The sequence below is a fragment of the Ochotona princeps genome, chromosome 1 (assembly GCF_030435755.1).
Source record: "Ochotona princeps isolate mOchPri1 chromosome 1, mOchPri1.hap1, whole genome shotgun sequence".
Lineage (NCBI taxonomy): Eukaryota > Metazoa > Chordata > Mammalia > Lagomorpha > Ochotonidae > Ochotona > Ochotona princeps.
Window position 1 is genome coordinate 128,386,112 of NC_080832.1, and position 26,613 is coordinate 128,412,724.

At 48.9% G+C, this 26,613-nt stretch overlaps 2 protein-coding genes across 2 annotated transcripts in view; both read left to right on the plus strand.

Moving 5' to 3' along the window:
* LOC131480989 (uncharacterized) overlaps positions 1–1,238 on the plus strand; it is a 114,108-nt gene extending 112,870 nt beyond the window's left edge. The window contains exon 2 of the mRNA XM_058667777.1: positions 1,101–1,238. Coding sequence (XP_058523760.1) covers positions 1,101–1,229 — 129 coding nt within the window. The 3' untranslated portion in view covers positions 1,230–1,238. The remainder of the gene's footprint in view (positions 1–1,100) is intronic.
* Positions 1,239–1,261: 23 nt separating this feature from the next.
* On the plus strand, positions 1,262–24,834 carry ATXN1 (ataxin 1). The gene is made up of 2 exons (XM_004593102.3): positions 1,262–3,082; positions 19,203–24,834. Exons 1-2 carry the CDS (start codon positions 1,262–1,264, stop codon positions 19,731–19,733), a joined length of 2,352 nt encoding a protein of 783 aa, XP_004593159.2. The 3' UTR covers positions 19,734–24,834.
* Positions 24,835–26,613: the final 1,779 nt, after the last annotated feature.

Here is a 26,613-nt window from a genome sequence, read left to right on the forward strand (position 1 = left end):
CCTGTGATGCTGATCTCGCAGGAAGCAGCTTAAACTGCTATGCCACAGCTCTGGCCCCCAAGACACTGATTTATAACCATCCATCTGCCCTCCTTGGGGCATGGTCAAGAATCATGAAGGCTGGGAAAGTTTCTGTTGTGTCCTTTGTCATCTGTTGCTCCATCCTTGGAGTCAATGGTCCTTGTTGGCTCTGTGAGGCTTATGCCAGCTGGGCATTGAGCTGCCTGGAAACGTGTCTCTTTCACGGTGGGTTCCAGGGTCACTGCGTGTCCATGTCTGCTGTGTGTGTGTGTATAAGATCATTTTCAGAGATGGGGGACGAAGCAGGTACATAGCCCCCATTTAGGGAACTTGACGTGCGTCGGCCTTGCTGTTCGATTTGTAAACCTCCACCAGATGTGCTGTATGACTTTCTCAGTTGCTTCTGGAGTCCTGTGACCCTCTTAGTGACTTGACTGTTTAGAAACTTACAGAGAGCAGCGTTATTTTTGGCTGCCTCTCTTGGGTTAGGATGTTGTGTGTCTGTGTGCATGGCCATGTGTTAGGGAAGAAGGAAGTTGCTGCCACGCCCAGTCTGCACCGAGAGCCAGGTGGAATCCTCCAGGACAATAGCTGTGGAATCCTCCAGGACTCAGAAGCAACAGGCAGGGACCGCTCTCACATTCAACCTGTTCCTCCCTGGGGAGGAGGATGAGGAAGAAGGCACCAGCAGACTCTGGCTGATGTCACGGGCCCCATAGGCTTCCAGACCGGTAAAGAAGAGGTGGGGCATGGGACACAGACATTTGTGGAAAGGAAATGAGAGAATGTATCATCTGTCCTGAGATGAAAGGGAACAAAACAAAAGACAGAAGGGGCATTGACAATGTCCCAGGGGAGCAAACTTCTTGTAAGAGTATGTGTCACGAAGTGATGCTTCTCTGTGTGTCCTGCGCGACAATCGCCGTGTTTCTTGCGGCTTCAACGCGAGGACTGTGGTAGTTTGCGATTCCCACTGAATCCCGAGTTTTCATCTCACCGAGAGCTGTCTTGTCCCAGTACTAATGTTTCGGTTTCCTTTCTTTCCCTTTCCCTTCTCGCTGCCCTCATCCTCTTCCCAGAATCCAGAGCTGCTGCTGGCCGATCACACCCACGGGGAGATGATTCCTCATGAAGACCCTGGATCCCTGGCAGACATCCAATGTGACTTTCCGTTTATCAGACTAAAAGCCGAGCCAGCCAGCCAGTGAATCCAGGTACCGTGGACGGGGCGTGGCGAAAAATGAAATCCAACCAGGAGCGGAGCAACGAATGCCTGCCTCCCAAGAAGCGAGAGATCCCTGCCACCAGCCGGCCCTCGGAAGAGAAGGCAGCGGCCCTGCCCACCGACAACCACAGGGCTGAGGCGGCATGGCTCCCCAGCAACCCTGGTGGCCGTGGCCACGGGGGTGGGAGGCACGGGCCGGCGGGGACTTCAGCGGAGCTCGGTTTACAACAGGGAATAGGTTTACACAAAGCGCTGTCCACTGGGCTGGACTACTCCCCACCCAGCGCTCCCAGGTCGGTGCCAGCAGCCACCACGCTGCCCGCGGCGTACCCTCCCCCACAGTCAGGGACCCCAGTGTCCCCCGTGCAGTACGCTCACCTGCCGCACACCTTCCAGTTCATCGGGTCTTCACAGTACGGTGGACCCTATGCCGGCTTCATCCCTTCCCAGTTGATCTCCCCGACGGCCAGCCCCGTCACCAGCGTGGTGGCCACTGCCCCATCCCAGCGCTCCCAGCTGGAGGCCTACTCCACTCTGCTGTCCAACATGGGTGGGCTGAGCCAGGCCCCAGGGCACAAGGTTGAGCATCAGCAGCAACTGTGCAGGGCTCCGGGGCTTGTCACCCCGGGGTCCCCCCCACCGACCCAGCAGAACCAATATGTCCACATCTCCAGTTCTCCGCAGAGCTCCGGGCGCCCGGCCTCTCCCCCGCCTGTGCCCGTCCACCTCCACCCCCATCCGACGATGATCCCACACACGCTCACTCTGGGGCCCTCCTCCCAGGTCGTCGTTCAATACACAGATTCCAGCAGCCACTTTGTCCCCCGGGAGTCCACCAAGAAAGCCGAGAGTGGCAGGCTACAGCCATCCCTCCAAGCCAAGGAGGTCTTGAATGGGGAGATGGAGAAGAGCCGGCGGTATGGGGCTCCATCCTCAACCGAACTGGGCCTGGGCAAGGCCGGGGGCAAGGTGGTCACTCACCCCTACGAATCCAGACATGTGGTAGTCCACCCAAGCCCTGCGGACTACAGCAGCCGAGACCCCCCAGGGGTGCGAGGCTCTGTGATGGCTTTGCCCAACAGCAGCACACCGGCTGCGGTTGCCGCCTCTGACCTGGACGTCCAGCAGGCCACGCATCGTGAGGCCTCGCCCTCCACCCTCAACGATAAAGGCAGTCTGCACTTGGGGAAGCCGGGCCACCGCTCCTATGCGCTGTCACCTCACACAGTTATCCAGACCACGCACAGTGCTTCAGAACCACTTCCGGTCGGACTGCCAGCCACAGCCTTCTACGCGGGCACACAACCCCCCGTCATCGGCTACCTGAGCGGCCAGCAGCAAGCAATCACTTACGGCCAGCACCTGGTGATCCCTGGCACCCAGCCCCTGCTCATCCCGGTTGGTAGCTCTGACATGGAGGCGTCAGGGGCAGCCTCTGCCATTGTCACATCATCACCCCAGTTTGCTGCAGTGCCTCACACGTTCGTCACTACCGCCCTTCCCAAGAGCGAGAACTTCAGCCCCGAGGCCCTGGCCGCCCCAGCTGCCTACCCAGCAATGGTACAGGCCCAGATCCACCTGCCCGTAGTGCAGTCGGTGGCGTCCCCCGCCGCAGCTCCCCCCACACTGCCCCCTTACTTCATGAAAGGTTCCATCATCCAGCTGGCCAATGGGGAGCTGAAGAAGGTGGAGGACTTGAAGACAGAAGACTTCATCCAGAGCGCGGAGATCAGCAGCGACCTGAAGATCGACTCGAGCACTGTGGAGAGGATCGAAGACAGCCACAGCCCTGGCGTGGCTGTGATCCAGTTCGCAGTCGGGGAGCACCGAGCACAGGTAACAGTCACCCGTCATCCAGGTAGGGGGCTGCCCCGCCATGCGCATCACCCTCTCTGGACGGCAGGAGGTACTGCTCTCGTTTCTTTTTAAAAGGTTTATTTGAAAGGAGTCGTGGCATAGAAATGGAGAGATAGAAATCTACCCACTGGTTCACTCCCCAAATGGCTGCAATGGCGAAGGTCAGGCTGGAGCCAGGAGCCCCGTCTGCATCCCCCATTCGGGCGGCAGGGGCCCAAATATCTGGGTCATCTCCCACTGCTATCCCAGGCTCAATCGTAGGGAGCTGGATTGGAAATGATATGGGATGCCGGCCTTACAGGTGGTGGCTCCACCTGTTACACCACAGCCCTAGCCCTAGGAGTTGCCTCTGCGAGGTAAATTGAGGGGCAGTTTCTTTTATGCCTGGACCAGCTGTGTCCTCAAGCGCATTAACCTTTGCCTTCCTGGAGGTAGCTGTCATTTGCATGTAGTTACTCTGAATGCATTCCGGAGTAGCCTCCTTGGGACAGTTAAGACAAGCACAGTGCTCAAAGTTTTTTTGATTCTGACTGCCTGGCTAGCAGTCATCGTGCACTTTTTCTTACCAAGAAATGAGAGAGGCTGCTTGTCTGCATGACCCAACAAGCAGCTACTGCATCCATAACCAATCAGATCGTCTTATTCTGGAATGGCAGGGCTAATGGGTGATTTTCATTGAAAGGATAGCTTGTTGTATGTTCAGATTCCAGGAGAAGGAACACGGCCATGCCACAGCTGGGGTAAACAGGGAAGTAAATGGTAGGGGTGTTAGGTTGTAAACGCACTTTAAGTTCTTACGTTCTTACGCACAGCTGGTTCCCGCAGCCAGGTCCTCTTTTCATGATTCCTTTATAGCAAGCCAGGATTCCAGACGCCATGAGGTATTAGGAGGTCCTTTATTTCAACAGGGTAGGAACGGAAACATCTCCTGCCATGGTGGCAGGATGAGGGCTGCCAGGGCAGGCGGAGGGGACAAAACGGAGGAGGATGCGAAGAGCCAGGTCAAAAGGAAAGGGAAACGAGAGGGAGAAGGAAGGGGCTGTGGGCAGAGCCACAGGTAGAGGGGTAGGGAACAGGGGCAAGGGCCAAGAGAGATCGAGGGGGTGGGACTCTCAGGTAAGACATTGTGAGTTGACATTTTATTGGGGGATAACCAAAATGATGTGAATTTCAAAGGGGAAGCTGGAAGTGGCACGGGGTCCAAGATGGTATGTTGGAGCCACTTCTCACAAGGGGAAACAGGAAGAAACATGGACAAGAGCTTCTATGGCATTTCTATGGGCAGCAGTGGGCACCAGGATTAGAATTCACTGGTGTAAATTTGCTTTGGTGGCTTTGGGACAGCTGTGGACTGTCCCTAGATACGTGGGAGCTGTCCCTGCTTTCCTGAGGGCAAGTGGTTTAGTAGCCCTGAGCATGGTGGACATGTCACAGGAGGTGGCTGAACTGGTCCTTTTGCCTGTGAAAAGTGCTCCCAGGTGAGGTGTTAGCTGCATTAGTAACAAAATGGTCCCAGGCCCTGGAAGTGTTAAAGCATCAAAAAATACAAGGCTGCAAAACCAGGGCTGTGCGCAGCTGACCTCCTTCGCCAGCGATGAAGTCTCTTGTAGGTTTGCCGAGTCTTGTTAGGTTTTGCATGGGTAATTCACTCTGTTGATTTCCAGGGGCTCCCCTTTTAGTCTCTTAGATCACTTGCAGAGCCCATTTCTATGAATCAGCAGTTTCACCGCCCAGGTTTCTGCAGGCAGAACAGACTTGGTCCCCAGCTGGGAAGTTCCAAGGCTGCAGAACCTACTCTGTGTCTAAGTCCTGTTCCCAGAACTTTATGACCTTAAGGTGTGACAGTGCCCACTGCAGGTGCATGCTAAAAGCAGTTGGGAAACAACTGATATTTGGGATATTCAAAGACAAAAAAAGTAATAATTCAGGAATATAAAATAGTTAAGAATTGGAACTGCCTTGAGAATATTTTTATTTATTTTTAAAGGTTTCTTTATTTAAGAGAGCAGCACAGATAGAGGAGCCCTTTCCATTTTCTCAAATGCCTGCAGCAGCTGGGGTTGGGCTGGGCTGAAGCCAGGAGCCAGGAACTCCACCCAGGTAATTCTGGATGGTCCCAGAATGGCTTTGAGCATTCTTTAAAGGATCTAGTGAAGGAGGAAATAGGGCAGCTTTCACACGTGTTTTCTTTCTTTTTTTTTTTTTAAGATTTATTTTATTTTTATTACAAAGTCAGATATACTGAGAGGAGGAGAGATAGAGAGGAAGTGGAGCTGCCGGGATTAGAACCAGCGGCCATATGGGATCAAGGCAAGGACCTTAGTCACTAGGCCACGCTGCCAAGCCCTCACACGTGTTTTCTAGACCTGCTTGAGAAGGCCCAGATATAGGCTTTCTCATAGCCTCAGGGGACCTGCCCTGCTGAGATCCTTTAACCCCTAACACACTTCGCTTTTTAGGGTGGGATATCACTGCAGGCTTACAGTCTTTGGTAAGGCTCAAGAAAAAAAAAATTTCTTCAAAATTCTGATAATTAAGAAAAAGAACAGGACCCATGGTGGAGTGCAGAGCATGGTAGCGGCCACCTGCCATACTGGCTTCCCATCTCTGAGTGTCAGGCTATTACCACTTCAGATCTGGCTGCCTGCTCATGTGTCTGGGAAAGTAACGGAAGAAGGACCGGATGCTTGGACCCCTGCCACCCATGAGGGAGACCAGATGGAGTTCCTGGCCAGCCTGGCCAGCCCTGTTGCAATATTTGGGGAATGAACCAAGAGGTGAAAAGAAATTTTCCCTCTGTGTGTGTGTGTGTGTGTGTGTGTGTCAATCTGCCATTTAAAAATAAGAGTAAAAAATGTGAATTTTTTCAAAGGTTGTCATTGCTCAGCACTCCCTGCCCAGCTGTGTACTTCTCCAGGAAGTAGGGAGAGAATCCTAGTACAGACAAAACGGACTGCCTCGAGTGGAGTTTGCTCTTCACACACCCCCGGTGGTTCGTTATTTGGAGCACTTAAAGTTCCTAAATTCTTGCCTTGTTATGTGCACCTAATTCCTGAAGCCAAGTTCCTTTACCTTAAGCAAAAACACCAGACCCAACAAGGTGCTTTAGGAGGTGTACTCCAGCAGGGCAGGAAGGTGCCAAAGTTGGTGGGAGAGAGAAGAGGAAGTGTGGGGGGGCACCCTGGGAGTCTTTTATGTCATTCAGGTGATGCCACAAGGTGTGTGTGTGTGGGGGGGAATGGATTGGGAGGGATTGAAGGCAGGTCCCAGGAGATTGGTGCCTAAGATTGTCACAGGTGATTGCCTAAGGATGATTGGTAAGTGGGCGGGTTGGGGGAAGGATCGAGAGAGATTGGGGGTGGGATTCTTAGGTAGGGCGCCAGGTTACTTCTGATTGGTGGATGACCAGACCTGCGTGAATTTCACGAGCTGTGGGAAAGGGGAAACAGGGTCCAAGATGGGGTGTTCCAATCACTCCTTGCACAGGTGAGGCATTGAGAATTACCAAGAATGAAAAGGAAATGCATTTTTCATGATACCCGTAATCCCGGCAGCGTGCCAGCTGGCAGACAGGTGGGAAGGAGGTTTTGCTGTGACGTGTGGCTAGTTACTTAGCAGCGTGTTTCAGCGAAGAGAGAGCCTTTAGCTGAGCACTGGGCTGCCACTCCCAGGCCCTGGCGGCTGTGTGAGCTTAAACCTGCGGGAGTCCCCCCTACCCTGTTAAGTGCCAGGGAAGGAAGCATCAGGAGCAGGACTTCACAGTGTGGTGCCTCCCCCTCACAATTGAAATGTAGATTCCTTGCTAATATTCATTTTCCATGAACTTAATTAGAAGGCAGAGACACAGAAATCTCCCATTGGCTGACTCCCCCAAATGGCTGCAACAGCCAGGGCGAGGTCAGGACAGACAGGAGCCAGGAGGAGCTTCTTCCAGGTCTCCCATGTGGGTACAGGGCCACAAGGACGTGAGCCATCTTCCACTGCTTTCCCAGGTGCATCAGTAGGGAGCTGGACCAGCAGTGGAGCAGCCAGGAGTCAAACCAGTGCCCATGAGAAATGTCAGTTTAACCCGTTACAATGGCAGCCCCTTCCATTATCTTTTCAAAGACTCCCCCTGTGCGTGGATTTCTAACATGTTTGACACCCGTTTAAACCTACCTTTAAATTCTGTTTTCTGTGAACTGTTCCTATTACCCTGATAGGTATGTTTTCTTCTGTTTAGAACCTTGCAAAATAAATAAATAGATAAGACTTCCCCAGGAGGTGGGACCCACTCTGATTTGTCACTTTGCTGATAGACCACATACAGCTTAGCAGGTGGAATGTTGGTCCCGGTCCTGTTGGCAGTGGCAGCTCCCTACATGGTCGTGTGGCCTGCTGGGAGCCACAGGGAAAGGCCTTCTACAGAGAAAGGTCAGCTGGGAAGGCAGCTTGCATGCCATGCTGCAGAAACAGCCATTTGTCACTTTCCCAGGAAGCCCATCAGAAAGCAGCTGTCGTCACCACAGCCGAGATCCTGCACCAGCTGTGCCTGCCACCCTTGGCCACAGCTTCAGAATGAGAGGAGAGTCACATAGGGATTCCAGGGGCAAAGAGGAAGAACCAATCACCGGAGTTCATTGAGGTTCCAGACAGCGGTGTCTGGTGGTGGGGACAACCCTTGCGGGCTGATACAAATGCACAGTTGTTCTCATCACTAGAGCAGGCACTCAGAGCAGAAAAATACTTTTAAAAAAATGCACAGCAAACACAGTGGGTTATCTTCTGGTGATCAAGGTTGAGGAGCTAAGCTCCTAGCTACTGTGGAAAGAGAGCTCATATCCTCTCTGGCTGATGCTTTACCCAGAGTGGTACAGGAGGAAAATGCCTGCACATATTCGTCACAACCCTTGTGGCTTGACCACAGCCAGCCCAGCAATACACTCCACGTCCTCATCCTGGTGCTGTGGGAGAAGTGTGGGGAGCTCCAGGTGTGGTTCATGATCATGTCCACCAAGGAAGCCTCCTCCCTCTGCAGGTACACGGCAGGTAGCACCTCCACTCCGGGCTGCTGTTTCTGCCATCACTGACTCTGGCGGAGCATCCCAGACAGCAGCAGGTGTTTCCCTTAGGCCTCACCACAGTATCAGTCCATGTGAATTCCAGATAGGGATGCCTGGGCATCCTCACGGCAGAAGCCAGTATGCAATGAGTCATTACACTGTGTCCTTGGGTCAGAGCAGCTTAGGAAAGTGCAGGACCTGGAGCCCTGGAGTGCTCTATCTGGGCCCACCCTCCTCCATCCAGTAACTATGGGCCCAGCTACCAGGGTTGTTGCCCTAACATGTTTTGTTTTGTTACTGGAAAGTCAGATATACAAAGAGGAGGAGAGACAGAGAGGAAGATCTTCCATCCAATGATTCACTCCGCAAGTGACCACAACAGCCAGAGCTACGTCAATCCACAACCAAGTGCTAGAAGCCTCTTCCAGGTCTCCCACACGGGTGCAGGGTTCCAAGGCATTGGGCCATCCTCGATTGCTTTCCCAGGTCACAAGCAGGGAGCTGGATGGGAAACAGGGCTGCTGGGATTAGAACCAGCGCCCATATGGGACCTTCGTACGTACAAGGCAAGGACTTCAGCCACTAGGCTACTGTACCATGCCCTGACATGTTTTAACATAGGTAGCTCTGACCCTGAGAAGCAAAAAGCTGAGCTGCTTCATGCTTTAGAAGGAAGTTCCTGGGAGGAAATCCAGTCTGTTAGACCCAAGGAAGAAAGCTGAGCTGTTGCAGTAGGCACACAGTTCACACACGCTGCATCTCCTTAGAGTGGGCTTAGCAGTGTGCCATTGGTGAGGCCAGAGGATGCCTGCCAGGCTGTGTGAGCACCTGCAGCCTAAGTTTTCTCCATGTGAGATGGAGCCGGGGCCCAACCCTGCAGATCAGGGACTGAACTGAGGCAGAGCCCTTATGCAGGTAGGTTAGACTCTTTCTCCCCTCTGCCAAGCACTCTTAGTCTCCCATCCCCTAAATGCACCTTTCCAGAAGCAGAAGCATAGGTAGCATTTGCTCAGTGGAGTCATAGAGGTGTTTACTGCTTGCCAAGTTCCAAGCTCCCTTTGTGATTAGGGCTGTCTGCCGCTTCCCAAATCCTCGGGGTGACTGCTTTCTCAACTGATTTGGCAGCTGCTTAATATTCGGCATCATCTTTTTCTGGCTGGCCGTCCAGGGGTGGAGAAGTGGGTGGGGACCTGCTTATATGGTGTGTTATAACGATGCACTCACTGCATGTCTTTTCATGGCACTCGTTTTTAGTTTGACTGCCATGGACCATGAGTCATCGGTGGCAGTATTATGCACTGAATGGATTAGCAGGTGCCTAAAAATAGCCAGGGCCCTCATAGAAGCAGCATATAAAAGCTTGCCTAGCAGGTCCCCTTAGCAGCCGAGCTGGACCTCTGGCCAACATTCAACATGCAGAGCTGTGGAATTTGCTGGAGATGAATCTTAGTGTGTTTAAAAAAAAAAAAATAGAGGGTCGGCAATTGTCTTGTGTGTGAAGCCTTGCATGGGCCTGTGCTCTGGCTGTTAGCAGTTAAGATTCTTACAAGTTCTAATGCCAGGAAGTTTCCCACAGGGAAACTGTACTGAGCTGGGCGGAGGGGATTGTGGAGGAAGGAGTTGTATCCCTAGCAAAAAAAAAAAAAAAAAATTCTCCCTTTTAACTTCTGCATGCTATAAATGGCCCCAGCTGAATGATTTTTTTTTATGCATTACTAAAGCAAATTCTGCTAGACCTTTGCTGCTTACAGCTTAAAAAAAAAAAAAGAGCTTAATTAGTTCAACAGAATTAATTTGGCATAGAGATTAATAGGCCATTTGAGACACCCACACTGTACTTCAGAATGCATAGGATCCAGTCTCTTCTCTCGATTCCAGCTTCATACCCCAGGAGGCACCAAGTCAGAACTGGGGTCCCTGCTACCACTGTGGGAGATGCAGACTGAACATCCATCCGGGCTCCCAGCCTCAGTCCGGCATGTCTTGGCTGTCACAGACTGTGGAGAGGATCAGAAGATGGGAGTCCTGTCTCAGTCTCTCTCGCTCTCTCTCTCTCTCTCTCTCTCCCTCCCACTCTCCCTCTCCCCCTCTCCCCCTCTTCCTCTCCCCCGTGTGTATCTCTGTATCTGTGATTTGAAATAAAATCAACGTGAAAAGTTGTTCTAATTAACCAGCTTTACCAAAGCAGTACTAGAGTTTCAAAAAATTACACAGAAAGTACAGCGGGTGGCCACACACGTTTTTCCCTGTTAAATTTTTGCATTACTGTAACATGTTTGTTATATTGAATGACCCAATACCGATACACCGCTAGATAGCTGAAGTCCATAGTGTACATTAAGGTTTGGTCTTTGGGTTTCCTTGCAGTGGATTTTGGTAACTGGAAGATATCATATGTGCATGGCATTACAGTACCATACAGAATATTTTTACTACCCTAAAAAAAATCTTTCATGCTTTACCTATGCATCCTCACCTCCCTTTAACCCCTCAACTCCAGGCAGTCACCAATATTTCGCTGTTACTGTAGCTTTGTCCTTTCCACAGTTGACAATCCATAGCATCTATCACTTAGCAATATGCATTGAAGTTTCCTCCAGGTATTTTGGTGGCTTTGATAGATTGTTTCCTTTGAGCACTGAATTCTGTGCTGGCATCCTTGAGGACACAAATCCTAAGACCCCAGAGAAGGGTCCATGGTGGAGATCCAGTGTGCCGGGGGCTGCAGCTTCCTCCCTGACCAGTGCCCACTCAGGAGCACGGACAACTATGTAGCGTGTAGGAGAGGAGCCCTGGCTGCTGCTGTGGAATTTGTGTTTGGAGGGGGGGAGGTTCCTGGGCTGGACTGGAGGCACCTGAGCGAGCCTGACACACTTTTTACCAAAGACCAGGTGAGGTTTAGCAAAAACACTCAGAAATGCTCTTCTGCTCAGCCGAAAGACACGTGACTGTTTTTAGGAATGTTTTTTCAACAAGGAGTCCCTAGCCTGCCCTTTCATCATGGCTCCAGGCTTTTCTGATTTCCTGCCTGTTGAGAATACACGGTCACACAACTTCAGGGAAGACGACTTGGCGAGGCCGGGCAAGGCAGGATGACAGACACAGACACATGGGTAGGAATTCCCAGTTGCATCATTTCCTCTCTACCCCCCCAACCCCGCCCTACCCTAGGACAAGATGTGTCTGCTGAGACCCAGAGGGCTGAGAAGTACCTTTGCCCCTGGGCCACAGGCAGAATTTGCATGTTGAGGATGGCATTGGGACACAAATGCTTTGTAACACAGATGCCCTTGTGAAGGAAGAGGGAGACATATTCAAACAACATACTTTTGTTTTCCTTCTCTCTTGTTTTTGGTGATATATGCATGTGTGTGTGTGTGTGTGTGTGTGTAGACAAGAGTCTCAGGTTGAAATATACAGACAGCATCAATGTGCGATGCATTTAGTGTTTAGATACAGTAGTTATTGACCAAGTACTTAAAAGAGAATGCTATTGAGCTTTCACACAGAAGAGCTAAAAATGATTTGAAAAGCCAGTCATTAGCCAGACTGCAAAGGTGACATTGAATAAGTCATTGCGAGCCCAGAAGGGAGGCCGTGCTGTGTGAATCCCTGCCTTGGTCCCTGGATGCAGAGCGGAAATTAGAGAGAGGGAGGTGCTGGTTTTAGAGGAGGCGGTGTAGGGTCTGGAGAAAGGCAAGGGCAGGCAGATTGCTTCGATTACTCCGAACAGCAGCAGGGAGCAAGTGCAAGTGCGTTGAGGGGCTGAGGCGGGTGGGCGGCATCTGGAGGGGCCGAACCCAAGGCTCTCTGGGGCCTGCATTCCACCCCCACAGAACCCTTGGGGTTGGCAAGATGCTGTCTTTAGGCGAGGAACAGAAATGGGCCCTGTTGAACTGCCGCCTGTTATGTAACAGGCTCTGGCTGTGTGTGCTGCCGAGTTTAGCTTCATTGGGATTTAATCAGAGCATCCTGGAAATACCTGACACCTCAGTAAGATGCTGCATGAATCAGTGATTGTGAGTTCAGTTGAAGAGGCAGAGGTGGAAAGTCCTCTGCGCTGTAGCCTGTGCCTTCATGACAAGGCCAGGGTCTGCCAGGGGAACATCAAGCAAGGCAGCTGTGGCCCCAGGAAAGCACTGCCCCCTTCCCTCGAGGTGGTCCACACTTGGATCTACCTTGGGGTAGGGTAGGGGCAGGAATGAGAGGCAGAGTGGCCCTACAGTCTAAACATTAAACTCTGTTAAGCCATTTGTGCCATGACTGTGGTTTTCTATATGGGAGGCAAGCACAGCACTGTTGATACTTAGAATTTTTTTTTTTTTTTTTTTAAACTGAGCACCTGCTGTATTCTGGCAAGTATCCCAGACTTGATGGGATAAAGCAGTGTGTTTGGGACAAGTGATAAAACAGACAAATATGTGGACAAGTAAAACAAATAGCACGCCAGAAGTTAAGAATTTGGGTGTGGCAGGAGGGAATGAAAGAGGATAAGGCAAGGGGCATTGTGGATAAGGGGGCTGGGAAGCTATTTTGAGAAGAAGCGGGGGGTGGGTTGCGACTATGCACCAGCGAAAGGCAGTCACAGTGTAGGGAGCACCGTGCGTGTCGACGGAAAGGTACAAATGTCCCTGGAGTTGAGGACCAGCAAGGAGACCAAAATCATCATTACTTTGCAGACCTCATGGGGCTTCTTCTTAGTGAGAAATGGTCTCATTTTCTATGTATTTGAGAGAGGAACCAACGGAGTTGGTGCAAGATTTAGAAGCACGTGGCAGGAGAGAAAGAGCAGCAGGTGGTGTGAGTTCCTGACCCTAGACCTGAACAACCAGAAGGCTGGGGTTACACGTCAGCAGAAGGGAAAGGATAAGGGAGGCCCCATCTGGCAGCGGCCTGTCGGGAGGTCTGCCTCCATCTCACTGAGGTCGACCCACAGATCGGAAATCCTAAGACAATATTGTAGCTAGCATCCCCAACCAGGCTGGTGAAGCTACACATTCTGCATGTGTATTCTGTCTGCTTATGGGATGCAAGGAAAGAGGTTTAAAACTTCAATATTCTTCTGGAATCCCTAACCTGTAGCTACTCCCTGTGTACACTTAACGACAATTGACAAAAACCAAAGCTGGCGTGTGTCCTCGTTACTGCTCTGCTGTGGTTCTCAGCCCACTTGGCAGGGCTGGCTGGAGACTGGAGTTCAAGGCATTCCCAGGCTCCTTGTCCCAGCTGAAGGGGACATCATATTAGAGTCACACCATCTCTGTATTATTCCAAAGCATCCTTTTTGGCATTGGCAGCAAGTTTAAACAGATAATGCTTCTCTCCAGGGAACTTCAGGCAGACAGACTGAACTTTATACATTCCCGCTGGAGAAAAAAAAAAAAAAAAGAAAGAAAGAAACCCTCCTTATTCACTCCAGTGACCAACTAACCATTAGGAATGTGTATGCCCTTACAACAAACCAAGTTATTAAACGAAAATAGGTGTAGGTATATATGTATGGTATGTGTACAGTGAGGTTTCAACCTCACCAGCAAAAAGGAGACATTCTTATTGTAACCCACATAGATTCAGGCCCCAAAACAAAAACATATGGTATAGATAGTTCAGGCTGGATGATAAACGAGGAGAGAAAGAGCATTTGGCTCGAGCTCTCCAACCCAGTATTACAGAGTCGGATTATCTGCATAATCTTCTCATCTCAGCATGGCTGCTATGGACTCAGCTGGAAGTTTCTGAAGGACCAGAATTTAGATAGAAGGGACCAACAACTAGTGTTGGAGTTCTGAAGGAGAAGCTCCCAAACATACCAGGTTCAATGAATCCATTGTCATTAGTTGTCTCTGGTGCATGTCTCAAATACTTCTGGTTCTCCCCAAAGGGTTTCCCTTAGAACTTTTAGGATGGCTGTTCTAGCTAGGGAATACCACAGCATTCATTCTAAGGCTTGGCTTTGGAATTCTGTGATAGGGAAATAATAAAAGACTTCAGAAGTGTCCAAGAACACATTATCTTTCATGGGGAAGCATAGCATCTGTATCTATGCTCTTAGAATAATTCATAGTAGCACTTGTTGTAATGACTTTGACAGGTTTTGATTTTTAAGCAGTCTGCAGGAACATGCTAGATATGTTTATCTAGACTTACGCAGTCAGTGTTCAGAAAATGAAATGCTGGCAGCTCCAAAGAGCATGGGCGATGTGGCTCACACACGGGGGCCTGTCACTGGCTGGAGTCAGGCTTTGTGCCAGCAAAGAGGTAGCCTATGTTCAAGGGCATGGGTCATCTAGATGCACGAGGAGCCGGACACAGAACTCCCAGAAACAGGTGCATCACGTGACTCCCTGACTGGTGTTGGGCAGAAGGAAATAAGCCGTGAGTCTTGTGGAGTTGTCTTTAGAAAGATATTTATACTTGAGAGCTTGGCTTTTTTATGACTTGGAAGCCCAGCTAAACAATTCCCAAATGTCTCTTGATGTAGTACTTGTTCCTTCTGCTCAACTTACACTAATAACGGCTCTAAGCTATTTGGGAGAGGATCTATGGAGTGGTGTTCAGATGGGCAGTCCCAGTTAGACCTCAGTGGACATCCCCATCTGATGTGGCTTTTTGTGCATGGAATTCTGCATATGTGTATGCAAATGTGGATTGTGCATCCCAAATCTGAAGATCCAGTCAGAAACTTTTTGAGCACTTACGTAATGCTAAAAGGTTGGGAAGTATTTCCAGTTTTGGATTTTTGGTTTAAGGATGTTTAACCAGTGAAGTGTACATAAATGTTCCCAAATCCAAAATACTCCAAAACCCAAAGCAGTTCGGATCCCTAACATGTTGGGCATGGGATACTGAATCTGTATATGTGGGGATACTTTGAAAGGTTCTTGGGAACATGGAATTAAAAGGTATTTGATGGGCAGGCAATCAAGATGGGGCAGAATAGGATAAGGATGTCTGTTTAAACAGATGGAGAATCATTAGCCAGGGTGAAGCAGGGTGGTAGAGGGCCACCTGGAGACTGATGGACGTGGGAAAGCAGCAGAGACATCAATGTGGTGTTGTGGTGACCACATACTGCAATGCTAGCCAGCGAGCAGTCATCTGAGATCCACTGGCAGCCAGAGCCGGGTGTGAATGGGAGTTCACCGGGTTGCACAGCCCAGAGCCACACCAGGCAAAGGCTGTGGGATGTGACTGCTCATGCACTAAGCATGGAGCAGACTAATTTCTGGCTCAGTGCATTGCATCAACGTGGCATCCTACAGGTTCTACCCAAAATAGGCCCGGGTAGCCCCCAGACCTAATGGCCAGCAGATCCAGAACTGCACCAGTGGCACATTGGGTGCCATTTTGTACAGTGTGGCAAAGACTGTGGGACTGAAGGGACAGCAGTGAGCTGCTTGTGTGCTAAGCTGGGAGTGAACTCACTGAGTTCAGTGCATTGCATTGGTCTCCCGAGAAAATAATACTGACTTTGGCATCCTACAGGTCAAAATAGGTCTGGGTGGTACTCAGACCTAATGGCCAGCAGGTTCCATTAAGATCAGTACCACCCACATCCTAGTTATTAGGACACCTGGTGTCTCCCTAATCCTGGGAAGTGCTCAAACTGGAAGTGGGAGAAACATACAGACAATGGTGCAACCACAGCATAGAATTTTTAGCTGTCTTTACATTATTAACCATCCAAAATGGGCAGGAATTTGGCACCATGATTTAAGTTGTCATTGGGTCACCTGTACCCCATAGTGGAGTGCCTGCTTAAAATCCCAGCTGCTTGGCTTCTGATCTGAGTTCCTGCTCACACACACATGCTAACAAGCAACAGGTGATAATAGCTAACGTCTCCCTGTGGGAGGCCCAGATTGAATTCCAGGCTCCTGGCTTTTGTTTGGCTTACCCCTGGCTGTTAAGAGGCATTTGGAAAGTGAACCAGTAGATGGAAGATCTGCCTGATCCTCCTTCCCTTCCCATTCCTACTGTTTACTAATTCTTCTTTTCTTTCAACTTTCTGTCAAATAAAGCAAAAATGAATGATGGTGAATTTCCCCCACAGAGTGTCCCCATACATGTGTGTAGGCCCATACTCATACACACGCAACAGAAGGGGGCTTCTGTAAATGTTCTCTCCAGTGCCTCTTCTAAAACCATGTATGTACATCGAGTAAACCTTGTCATTCCAGAAGTGTATGTAGAACTAAAATGATTAGCATTGTCGAAGAGGGCAAAGAAGCAGGCAAGTCACACCCCATGTCCATTCCATGGACAGTTACTGCTTTTTACAATATCATTGGTATTTTAGTTATTTGTGAGTTTGTATATAACACATGTGTTTCAAATTCAGTGGAACATTTTTACTGTAATTGTGTAGATGATACTCAGTTTGATTTACCCACATAGAGACATTTTGCTTGCTCTGTATTCCTCCCTGCATCTGCAAACCACGATCTAGATTTCTTTTAAAATGATCTATTTGTTTGAGAGGTAGAGTGTTAGGGAGATAGAGAGCTGGTTCACTCTCCCAGTGGCCACAACAGCTGGAGCTGGGCTGATCCAAAGCCTGGAGCTTCTTCCAGCTCTGTCTCATGGCTGCAGGGGCCTAATTCCTTGAACCACCCTCTGCTGCTTTCCCCGACATCTTACTAGGAAACCAGAAAAGAAGTGGAGCAGCAGGATTGGAACTGTTTGAGATGTTGGTGCTGCAGGTGGTGGCCCTAGCTACTAGGACACAGTACTGGTCCCTAACATTCTTTGTTCTTTATTTCCTACTGAAAGCTTACTTATTTTCTAGTATTTTCGGAGGAGCAGTTCATTGCAGGTGAAATTTCTTAATTACTGTTTGTCTGGAATGTGTTTATTTTGCCTTCATTCTTGGAGAATCTTTGTGTTCTGTACAGAATTCTTGATTGGTAATTCTTTCACTGGGTGATGCAAAATGTGATCTTAACTGTTCCTGATCTGGGTTAATGTCTGTTTTATCTAGAGTTATTTATGCTAAGAGTTTGTGCCTTGTCTCTGGCATACAGCTATCATGTGCCTGGGAGAAGACATCGTCTCACTTTTCTTTCTTGGGGTTATGTCCTCGGAACGATGAATTGATTCACATCAGTTTGGGAAATTCTTAGTATTTCCTCAAGTATTACCGCTGCCTCTTTTTCTACCTAGGATTCAAAGTATACATCTGTTAGACCTTCTGTTGTCCTCTGACATCCATTTATTTTAAATCCCATTTATTTTCTGTAGTTCCTTCTAAAGCTCTTAATCCAGTTCTCCGATTCTCTCTCCAACAATTTCTACTCTGTTGGGAAGCTATAACCTTGGTTTTAATGACTCTGTCAAGTCTAAAGTATCTAAAAGTGGGTTCCAGTTGTCTTCCCAGTTTGTCAGGCTTGTGTTTAAACTCCTGAAATATGGTAAGCAGAGTCATTCTGAAGTCTCTTCTCTGCTGACCTTATCAGAAGCCCCTGTGGGTTCGTTGATCTGTCTTTATTTGTTCTACTCATTCCACCTCCCCTTTTAAAACTGAATGTGAACAGAGTGTTTGCCAGAGTGTGGAAATAATTCAAGACCTCAACCCAGTGTTGGAGACTGAGATTTTCAGATTTGCAATCCATATCTTGAGAGGCTTATCTGCTTCTGGGGTGAAGTCACTGTGGTTGGGGTCATGGACCAAAAGAGTGGAGTTCATCAAAGATCACTGTCCCTTAGAGGAGCCTGATTTCCACTCCCTGCACACACCCACACCACGCTAAAATGCTTCTCAAAGCCTGCTGAATCTTACAACTGTTCTACTTTGGAATATTCAAAGTTGACTTGGAATATGTGTTCATTCTTTGTGATGTGACACAGTAAGGTGTTTTTTTTTTTTTTTTTTTTTTACCCTCTTTTCTGGTCAGTGCCTTAAAATATAAGGGGATTCTTTTATTTTGTATTTTCACAGATGTATGTTTATGTATGTTTGTATGTATTTGAAAATCAAAGTTACAGAGAAAGTGAAAGAGTGCTTCTGTGTGGTGATTCACTCCCAACAGGGCCTCCCTCCGCGGCTGAAGCCGGGAGCTTCACTGGGTCTCCCACAAGGAGGGCAGGGGCCCAGGCACTTGGGTCATCTTCTACAGCTCTCCCAGGCACATTGGCAGGGAGCTGGAGCAGATGTGCAACAGCTGGAAGTGAGCCTTCACACGTGGGATGCCAGTGCCACAGTTGGTGGGCAGCTTAACTTGCAAACCACAACACCAGTTCCAACAAAAATGTTAACATTCTGTTCAGAAGTTGAAATTGTGTTGTTTTTAGGTTTTTCTCGTTGGAGAGCTTCCAGTTTTCCTTGTAGAGAGCTTGTTCCAACTTGCCTGATCTAATACATCTAGATGGGCTATTGAAAGCTATCTTGTTAAACTGCTTTATTGCTGTTTGCATACAGAAATTAAATGTTATAGAAAAGCCTTTACAAGTGTAAAAGTTGCACATTTTTAAATGTCTTAAAATGTATATAAAGAAATTTATTTCATGAGAACTCAACTGCTAAAAACCTCAGGTCTGTTTTCAGCCTGGAGCCGTGGCAGTGCCTCGACCTTGATTGTTTAGCAAATGCCTGTACCGGCCTTTGTTTATTTTCCTCAACTGTCTTCCCCGGTGGCCCTGTCTCTACCATGGAGCTGGACTGGAAGTAGAGCAGGCAACACACAGATGGCATCCAAGAGGGACCCCAGCATTACTGGCAGTGGTTTCACCCCACTGCACCACAGTGGTAACCCCAATTGACTGGTGCTAAGAGGGGCCTGGGGATGGAATTCATTCCTAGTCAAGTCATTTGAATACTGCATGGACTTTTGCACCTGAGAGTTCTCTCATCGGCTTCTACCCAGCATCTCTATTTAGAAAGTGCAGGTACAACAGGCAGTGAAGAGCCTTCTTGTGTTGCTAGCAAGGGGACGTTTGTTAGCTGAGTGCAATTTTTTTTTTTCCCATGCAGCCTGTGTGCGTGTGTAGAAAATGAAAACTGCAATGCTCTTGCTCACTGCCTTCCTGTCTACCCTCCTTGTCTCGCCCTGTTCCCACAGGTAAGCGTGGAAGTCTTGGTGGAGTATCCTTTTTTTGTGTTTGGACAGGGCTGGTCGTCCTGCTGTCCAGAGAGAACCAGCCAACTCTTTGATTTGCCGTGTTCCAAACTCTCAGTTGGGGACGTCTGCATCTCGCTTACCCTCAAGAACGTGAAGAACGGCTCTGTTAAAAAGGGCCAGCCCGCTGATCCTGCCAGCGCCCTGCTGAAGCATGCAAAGACCGAGAGCCTGGCGGGCAGCAGACACAGGTACGCAGAGCAGGAGAACGGGCTCAATCAGGGAAGTGCTCAGATGCTGTCTGAGAATGGGGAACTCAAGTTTCCGGAAAAGATGGGCTTGCCCACAGCACCCTTCTTTGCAAAAGTCGAACCCAGCAAGCCCACGGCCATGAGGAAGAGGAGGTGGTCGGCACCCGAGACGCGCAAACTGGAGAAGTCCGAAGACGAGCCGCCTTTGACTCTTCCCAAGCCTTCTCTGATTCCTCAGGAGGTCAAGATTTGCATCGAGGGCCGGTCTAACGTGGGCAAGTAGAGACAGAGCATGGGCCATGCGATGCGGCTGTCCTGTGCCCTTCGTATCCAGATTACTGTACTGTAGGCTAAATAACACAGTATTTACATGTTATCCTCTTCTTTAGATTTCTGTTCTAACCTTGTCATTAGAGTTACAGCAGGTGTCGCAGGAGACTGGTGCATACGCTTTGTCCGCAAGTGTCTGTCGGGGAGTGGCGGAGAGGGTCTTTGGCAGACGTAGTGGGTGGGAGTGAATGTGGCTTCCTGGTGCCTGTCTTCCCCAACAGCCGTTATGGGGCCGAGTGCCACAGGTGTCCCTGGAAGTCCACTGGGAAGGGCCCTGCAGGGGAGCAAGGGTGCGTGCCTGTTGGGGGTGCTTGGGTGCCTCGGCAGAAGAACCTGAGGGTCCCTTTTTCTCTGCCTCCCTCCTTGTCACTCCCTTGCCATCAGCATAGGCTTGCTGGGGCAAGGTGGGGCTGCAGTGTGGTGCAGAGCAGAGCTTCCTCTTGGGGTTCTCACATTCAAAGTCAGCATCTGGAATGCAGTTTCTGGGCAGGTGGCAGATGGAAAGGAACGCTCTCCTCCATTTCAATGAACGGTTTTCTCTCCAACATATTTTACAATAAAAAGCAACTTTTAATCATATAGAGATATATTTCCCCCTATGGGGCCTTGACTGCACTGATATATATACACATATATATATATATATATATTTTTTAAAGAGCAACTGCCACACGTGGGATTTCATTTCTGCTTTACTGGTGCAGTGATGTTGCTAGAGTGTTCGCAGTGGCTGGGAAGGCCCTGCCCAGGTGACCCCTGGTCTACACCCTGAGGGGTGGCTGGAACTGGGGCTGGGACAAGGGAATATCCACACCACTGGTTCTGTGCAGTGTTAGCAAATGCAATCAGGTCCTAGCCTTGACCTCTCTTCCCAAAGGAGGACGCAAGGTGCCAGTGAGTGAGAGCAGCGGAAGCTCTTGCGCTGGGTTAGCAAAGAAACCTTTCTGTCTTTACGCTCTAGTCCTATTAAGCATTCATGGCAAAGGACAACAAGGGTGCCACTGTTCGCAGATTCCAGTGTGATGGGAAGAGTTTAGAGTTAGAAGATGAGCATGTATTCCTGTCTCTGAGCACTTAAAATGCGTCACACTTTACCACCAAGCATCTTGGTCTGCCATTTGATGAGTATCTCACTTTAAACTGGCGGGGAAGAGACGACGACCAAAATCAAACTCAGTTGCTTTCTTTTTTGGGGGTTTTCAACACTGTAACTGCATTTCGGCTCTGCAGAGTGACTCACGGCAAGATCTCGAAGGTCTCCCTGTGGTTTAAAGGCATGAATGTGAATGACGAACTAGTGTGTGACAGTCCGTGACCACCAAGGGACTACCTGACAGGAGGCACTTGTCACTTTGATGGCGCAGAAAGAGTGAGAAGGCTTATCGTGTGGAGAGTTGGCAGAGAAACAGAGAAAAGGGATGGAGAGAAGAACCCTCGTTTTTGTCCAGTGTTTTTCCTTTTAAGATGAACTTTCAAAGAACCTTGCGATTTGCACATCTTGAGTTTATAATCTGTGTGATACTCCTGCAGTTTTTACCTAACATTGTGGGAAAGGTTTGGGGGGTCTGAACAGCATCAATAAATGTAGCAAAAATTACTTTCTCAACTGCCTAAAACTCTAGGCTACTATTTTATAAGGTTATGTTCCTTTCAGAACTCATTTTGGTCTTTTCTACCACCTCTGTCACAAAAAGCCAGGTCTTGGCAGGACGACTCGGAATTGTCTTCAGATTTATTCACTGAGAGAGTTTTCCATAATGACATTTATATATGTGAGCAAGTTTTTTTTTCAAAGGATTACTTTATTATTGTTGTTATTAATGTTATTTTCGGAAAGACTTCTCTATTTTTTTTCCTTCTGTTAGAAATCAAATCAAGATTTAGTGTTTGGTACAAATCCAGAAAGGGTATTTTATAGTTTAAACCCTTCATTCCCAGGGATCTGAAATATCATTTGTGGATTTTTGAGGGTATCTCAAAATGCTTTAAAAAAGAAAAGAGTTTTGTAAGTCGGGAGAATTTTAAAAATATTCTTGGATGGCTGCAGCTAACCAGAACCAGTGTTTATCTGATGTTTCATTTTCATCATTGAAAAATCATCTTTCAGCCATTTCTCAAATTCTCAAAAGGAAGATATGCTGACCTCTAACCTGCGTGTTGGCCCTCTGGGATTCCTCTGTATTTGGTCCTCATGGAGTCTGATGATTTTTACAAACCACTTTCTGGTGTGTACCAAAAACCCTTGCCTAGGTTCAGAGTAGCTAGACCCCATCCGTGAATGTCATTACCCTCGCAGCTCGCTAGCAGGGCTGGCTTGGGTGGGTCCGACCTCAGTCAAGGCTGCTTAGTTAAATGCTGTTATTTTTTTTTTTTTCAGACATTTCTGTTTCAAGAACTTGTTTCATCTTCCACATATTCTGCTCAGGGCACTTGCAATGAATAGGTTTTGCTTTTCCTTTTGTTTCCTGATGGTAAGAGGACGATGGGGCTGCCACAGAAACTTGGTTCTCACATGGACTCAGAAACACACACATCCCTCTGGCTCACTTCACTCACTGAACTGACCTGATGCACTCCCCCGACACTAAAATGGGAAAACACATGTGGTTCGGAGCAATAGGCACATCTTCATGATTTTTGTGGTACTAGTTCCTGCATATGAATTCTCAAACAATTGGTTCTTTCTAAAACCTTCCTTCCATTTCATACTCTTCTGCTTTTTTAGCCTGTGCAATACTTTCTGTGCCAATAACGTCTGACCCGGTGTGCTACGGTTTGAAGCTCGCTCCTTTGAGACTTCTTTCTTCTTTGCTCCATCTTTCCCATCTTCTCCATGTGGCCAGGAATGGAGACAGCCTCCTCCCAGCTGTCCCAGCTGTGGATGCACAAGATCTGGGTGGGAGTCTTCAGGAGCCCTCCCCGTGTGTGTCTGCTGCTGTGCCGCAGGACGAGGAGGCGGTGGGAGAACCACAGAGTCCCATGGCATCACAGAAAAGTGACAGAGCCTGGCCAGGAAGGATGCAGGTCTGGGACGCACTCGGGAGCAGCATAGGCTGGAGGCAACCCTGTGGTCCAGGGTCTTTCCAGGCGGCAAGCACACTGCCCGTCCTCTTGAACCTGTGTCCTCCGAGCGTGGGTGGCATGTGTGACCGGGTGGGTGTGTGCATGCATGTTGAGGACCAGGGACTGGGGAGGAGGGGCCTAGCTGCCAACCACGGTCCCCGCCCCTGGGAGGGGTGGCCGTGACCAATGGATGCTCCATGTAGCAAGCCTGTGGATGACGGAGGCTGCACTTCTTGGGTGCGCTGCAGCTCACAAGCATCAGCAGCGTGCCTCTCTATTGTGTCCACTTGGCAGTCCTCACCCAGAGCCGTGTTGTGTGAGCGTGTGCATTCTTTCCTGTTTTCCATTTTGAAACTAACAACAGGCCTTCTGTGTTTACAACCAAACACAATCACCAAGAAAATGAGTCAGGGCGAAAAGAAAAAAAAAAAAAAAAGAATACTATTCATAACAAACCAACAAACAAAAACCTCTCTGTATAGGGATTTCTAAATATATAAAAATGACTGTTCCTTAGAATGTTAATCTTTCAGTTTTCCTGGGCCCACCTTGGGGCAGGGGGCGGTGGGCGGTGAGGGAGGGGGACGGCAGTGAACGCCACTTACCTCGAATCGTTCAAGTGGACTCCAGGTTGTGTTTTTGTTTGGCCTGGGGGGTGGGGGTGGGAGGGCACCTTTTCTACATGGGTGGGTTGGTCGATCGGTCGATCCTGGGTTCCCGATGCATCTGCATACCCAATCTGGCAATGGGATGACTTGGTGTCACTCAGCAGCGTGACCCCAGCTTCTCCCTCAGAGTCGTGAGCCTCTGTGTGTTGTGTGAGGTGAGTGTGATGGGCTTTTCCCTTCCCCCTTTCTGTCCCCCCTTCTCCCCTATTCCTGGAAGTGGCAGTATCCCTCCTCCCCCCTTCCCCTTTCCCCTACAAGGAATACTCTGCGGAAACTTCACACCTCTTACTCAGGGACGGGGCTGGTGTGTGTGGCACACCGCGGTGTCCGGAAGCAGCACTTTGACTGCTCTGGAGTAGGGTTGTACAAGTTCAAGGACTGTTTGGATTTCCTGCATCTTGTGGATGGAGTCCTTAGACACCGCCTAGATCGCAATATAATGCTGCATGTTCAGGATGGACAGTAGCTGCTAGAAATCCTAACATCCACTCTTTGCACAGACGTTTGATCTTTCCTGAAAGATGTTGCTAAAATTGATTTTTCTGTTGTCGTTTGTAGTAGCTTTGGATTTTGTTTTTGCTTCTTCAGGAAACAATTGATAATGCCCGCTAACATCTGGGACTACTAAGGAAACCTATTTCTTTCGTTGAGAGATGCTTGCGAAGACACTAACGCCATGCTGTTTCAGACATGGGTGAGGGCCCAGAGTTCCTGGGGCAGAAGACCAGGCTTCAGGAGCTTAGCTGGTCGTCACAGCTACCGCATCCTGAAGCATAGGATCTCAACTGCCTGGCCTGCCCCCCTCCCAAAGCCCTGCATTCCTCCAGTGCCCTGCAGTGTCACTCCCGAGGACCCCAGGTGACCACAGGGTCCCCCAGGGATCCTGGTTGCTTGTGTGTAACCCGAAAGAGCAGTATATTTGACTTGTTTGTAAAGGGGGCGTTGGTGATGGTGGTGGGGAATCCTTGGTTTCCACATGTGGATTTTTTTCACCCAAAATTTCTGAAATAGCAAACTGAAGGACACACCCAGTCATAAATACACAGAGAAAGTGCTTTTGTCTCAAGCACCTGCCTATGCTGCGGTGTTGGGTTGGTTTCCACTCTTTTCCACGGACAGTGTTGTTTCTGTTGCTAGGGAAAGTCCAAACGCCTTGTACACCTCTACCCCGGAGCCGAGATTTCCCTCATAGATGACCTCGCTTCAAATGTGTCACCTTACCGGTAGGCTCTTTTCTTGTAGCACTATACTTGTGGGAATTTCTTTTTTCTTTAACGTACACCTAATTTGAGAAGCTGAAAAAAAATGCATTTTACGAAGCACTCACTTTGGGGAGTACAAGGTATTGTTTTAAAAACAAAAAAAAATTGCACAAAAGAAAAATGAATGTCGAAACGCTTCATTCAGTGTTTGAAAGATATGGATCTGTTGAAACGAGTTTCCTATTTTCTTTGTAAAAAAAAAAAACCAGAAGGGTTGAAAGTTACGTGTTTGTTTTTTTTTTTTGTACATAGAGATGTGTCATGTCTAAGTGATGAGATGTGTATGGTTCTGGCCAGGAAGAATGGTTACGTCATAGGCTCGTAGATGCTGCCTGAGCTCCCCTGGCGTGGGCCATGGCCTCTCGCCTGAGGGGGCCGGGGGAGGGGACCCTGTATTCTGCTAGTAGAGAAAACTGCCCATTCCTGTGCTTGGAGAAGCCCCTCTGAGCTCCCCGCACAGTCTCAGCGCTTAAGCCATTGCAATTTCTTATTCATCTGGAGTCACACTGGACATTTTCAGCACTTCTTGTTCGTCTAAACCCAAAGAATATAACCCTGAACATGAAGTGTTTGTAACAAGGGATCCTAGTTACCAGGAAAACAGGATTTGTGATGTGGGGACAAAAAAAATAAAAAACTTGGGGGCATAAACCACAAATTCCAATAAAACGCTTTTTTTTTTTTTTCCTTCTCAAGAGGCCAAAATGAACATGGAGCAACTTTTTAGAAGTGATCTTCTTGTCCTAAAATCAAGCTGGACAGTAGCAGACTGGACAGCTCTGGGTTGCTAGGAAGCCCACCTCCATGTCACATTCAGAATCCCCTTGCTGCCCTTATGGCTGGGTGCAGTTCTTCTGGTTGCTAACATCCACCTGTCCCAGGGCTAACATCCACCTGTCCCAGGCTGTTTTTCATGTCCCCATGACTTGCCTACAGATGGTTCAACTGTATTAAAATGAAGTGCATTTGGCCAACAGGTAATCTTTATCCAGAAAGAGTCTCTAAGAATGCCCATAAACTTTTTTTCTCTGAAAGGAATCCAGTCTTTTCACTGCAGATACATTGGAGACTTGTCCCACCCACATCCTCTCCCCCATCAAGTTGGCTTCTGCGGATGCCCCACCCACTCCCTTCCCCCCCAGCCTGTCTCCTTTTCCGTGGCTACTACTCAGAAGGCCTCCAGGGCAGGCACTGTTTACAGTGGTCATTACCAAGAGAACCCACAGTACTCCGGGATGACCAAGGCCAAGGGGATACTGACAGGTGTGGTCTAACACGAACAGGAACCCACAAGATCAGTGCACGGGCTTCTACCTGCTCTTGGTTGGACACAAAAGTGGGGGAATTGGCTTTAGTCCGTGTACCTTGAACTTGACACCTCCCTCTTGGCCAGGACTCTTCCTTCCCAGCAGAAATCCATTAGGCGTCTGCTGGAAGGAGGTGTACCGGTAGGGTTCTGTGTGTTTGTGGTGGCCGCTTGAGGAGACAGGGGCCTCCTTTCTCAGCAGCAGCAGGGTCCCGGCCCCAAAGCCATGTCCACCATTAGCCCCATTGGGTGTTCTAATTAAGGGTTATTACCTGCCCCAAACCTCCAATTGTATGCCTCCCAGAGGCCGGGGGAAGAGACCCCTGGGCTGAGGGCGTTACCAGACTGGCCTGGCCAGTGCAGAGGAGATAAGGGAAGGAATGTTTTGCACCTTATTGAAAAGAAAACTTTAAGTGCATACATAGTTAAGAGCTTTTATTGTGACAGGAGAACTTTTTTCCATATGCGTGCATACTCTGTAATTCCAGTGTAAAAATATTGTACTTGCACTAGCTTTTTTAAAAACAAATATTA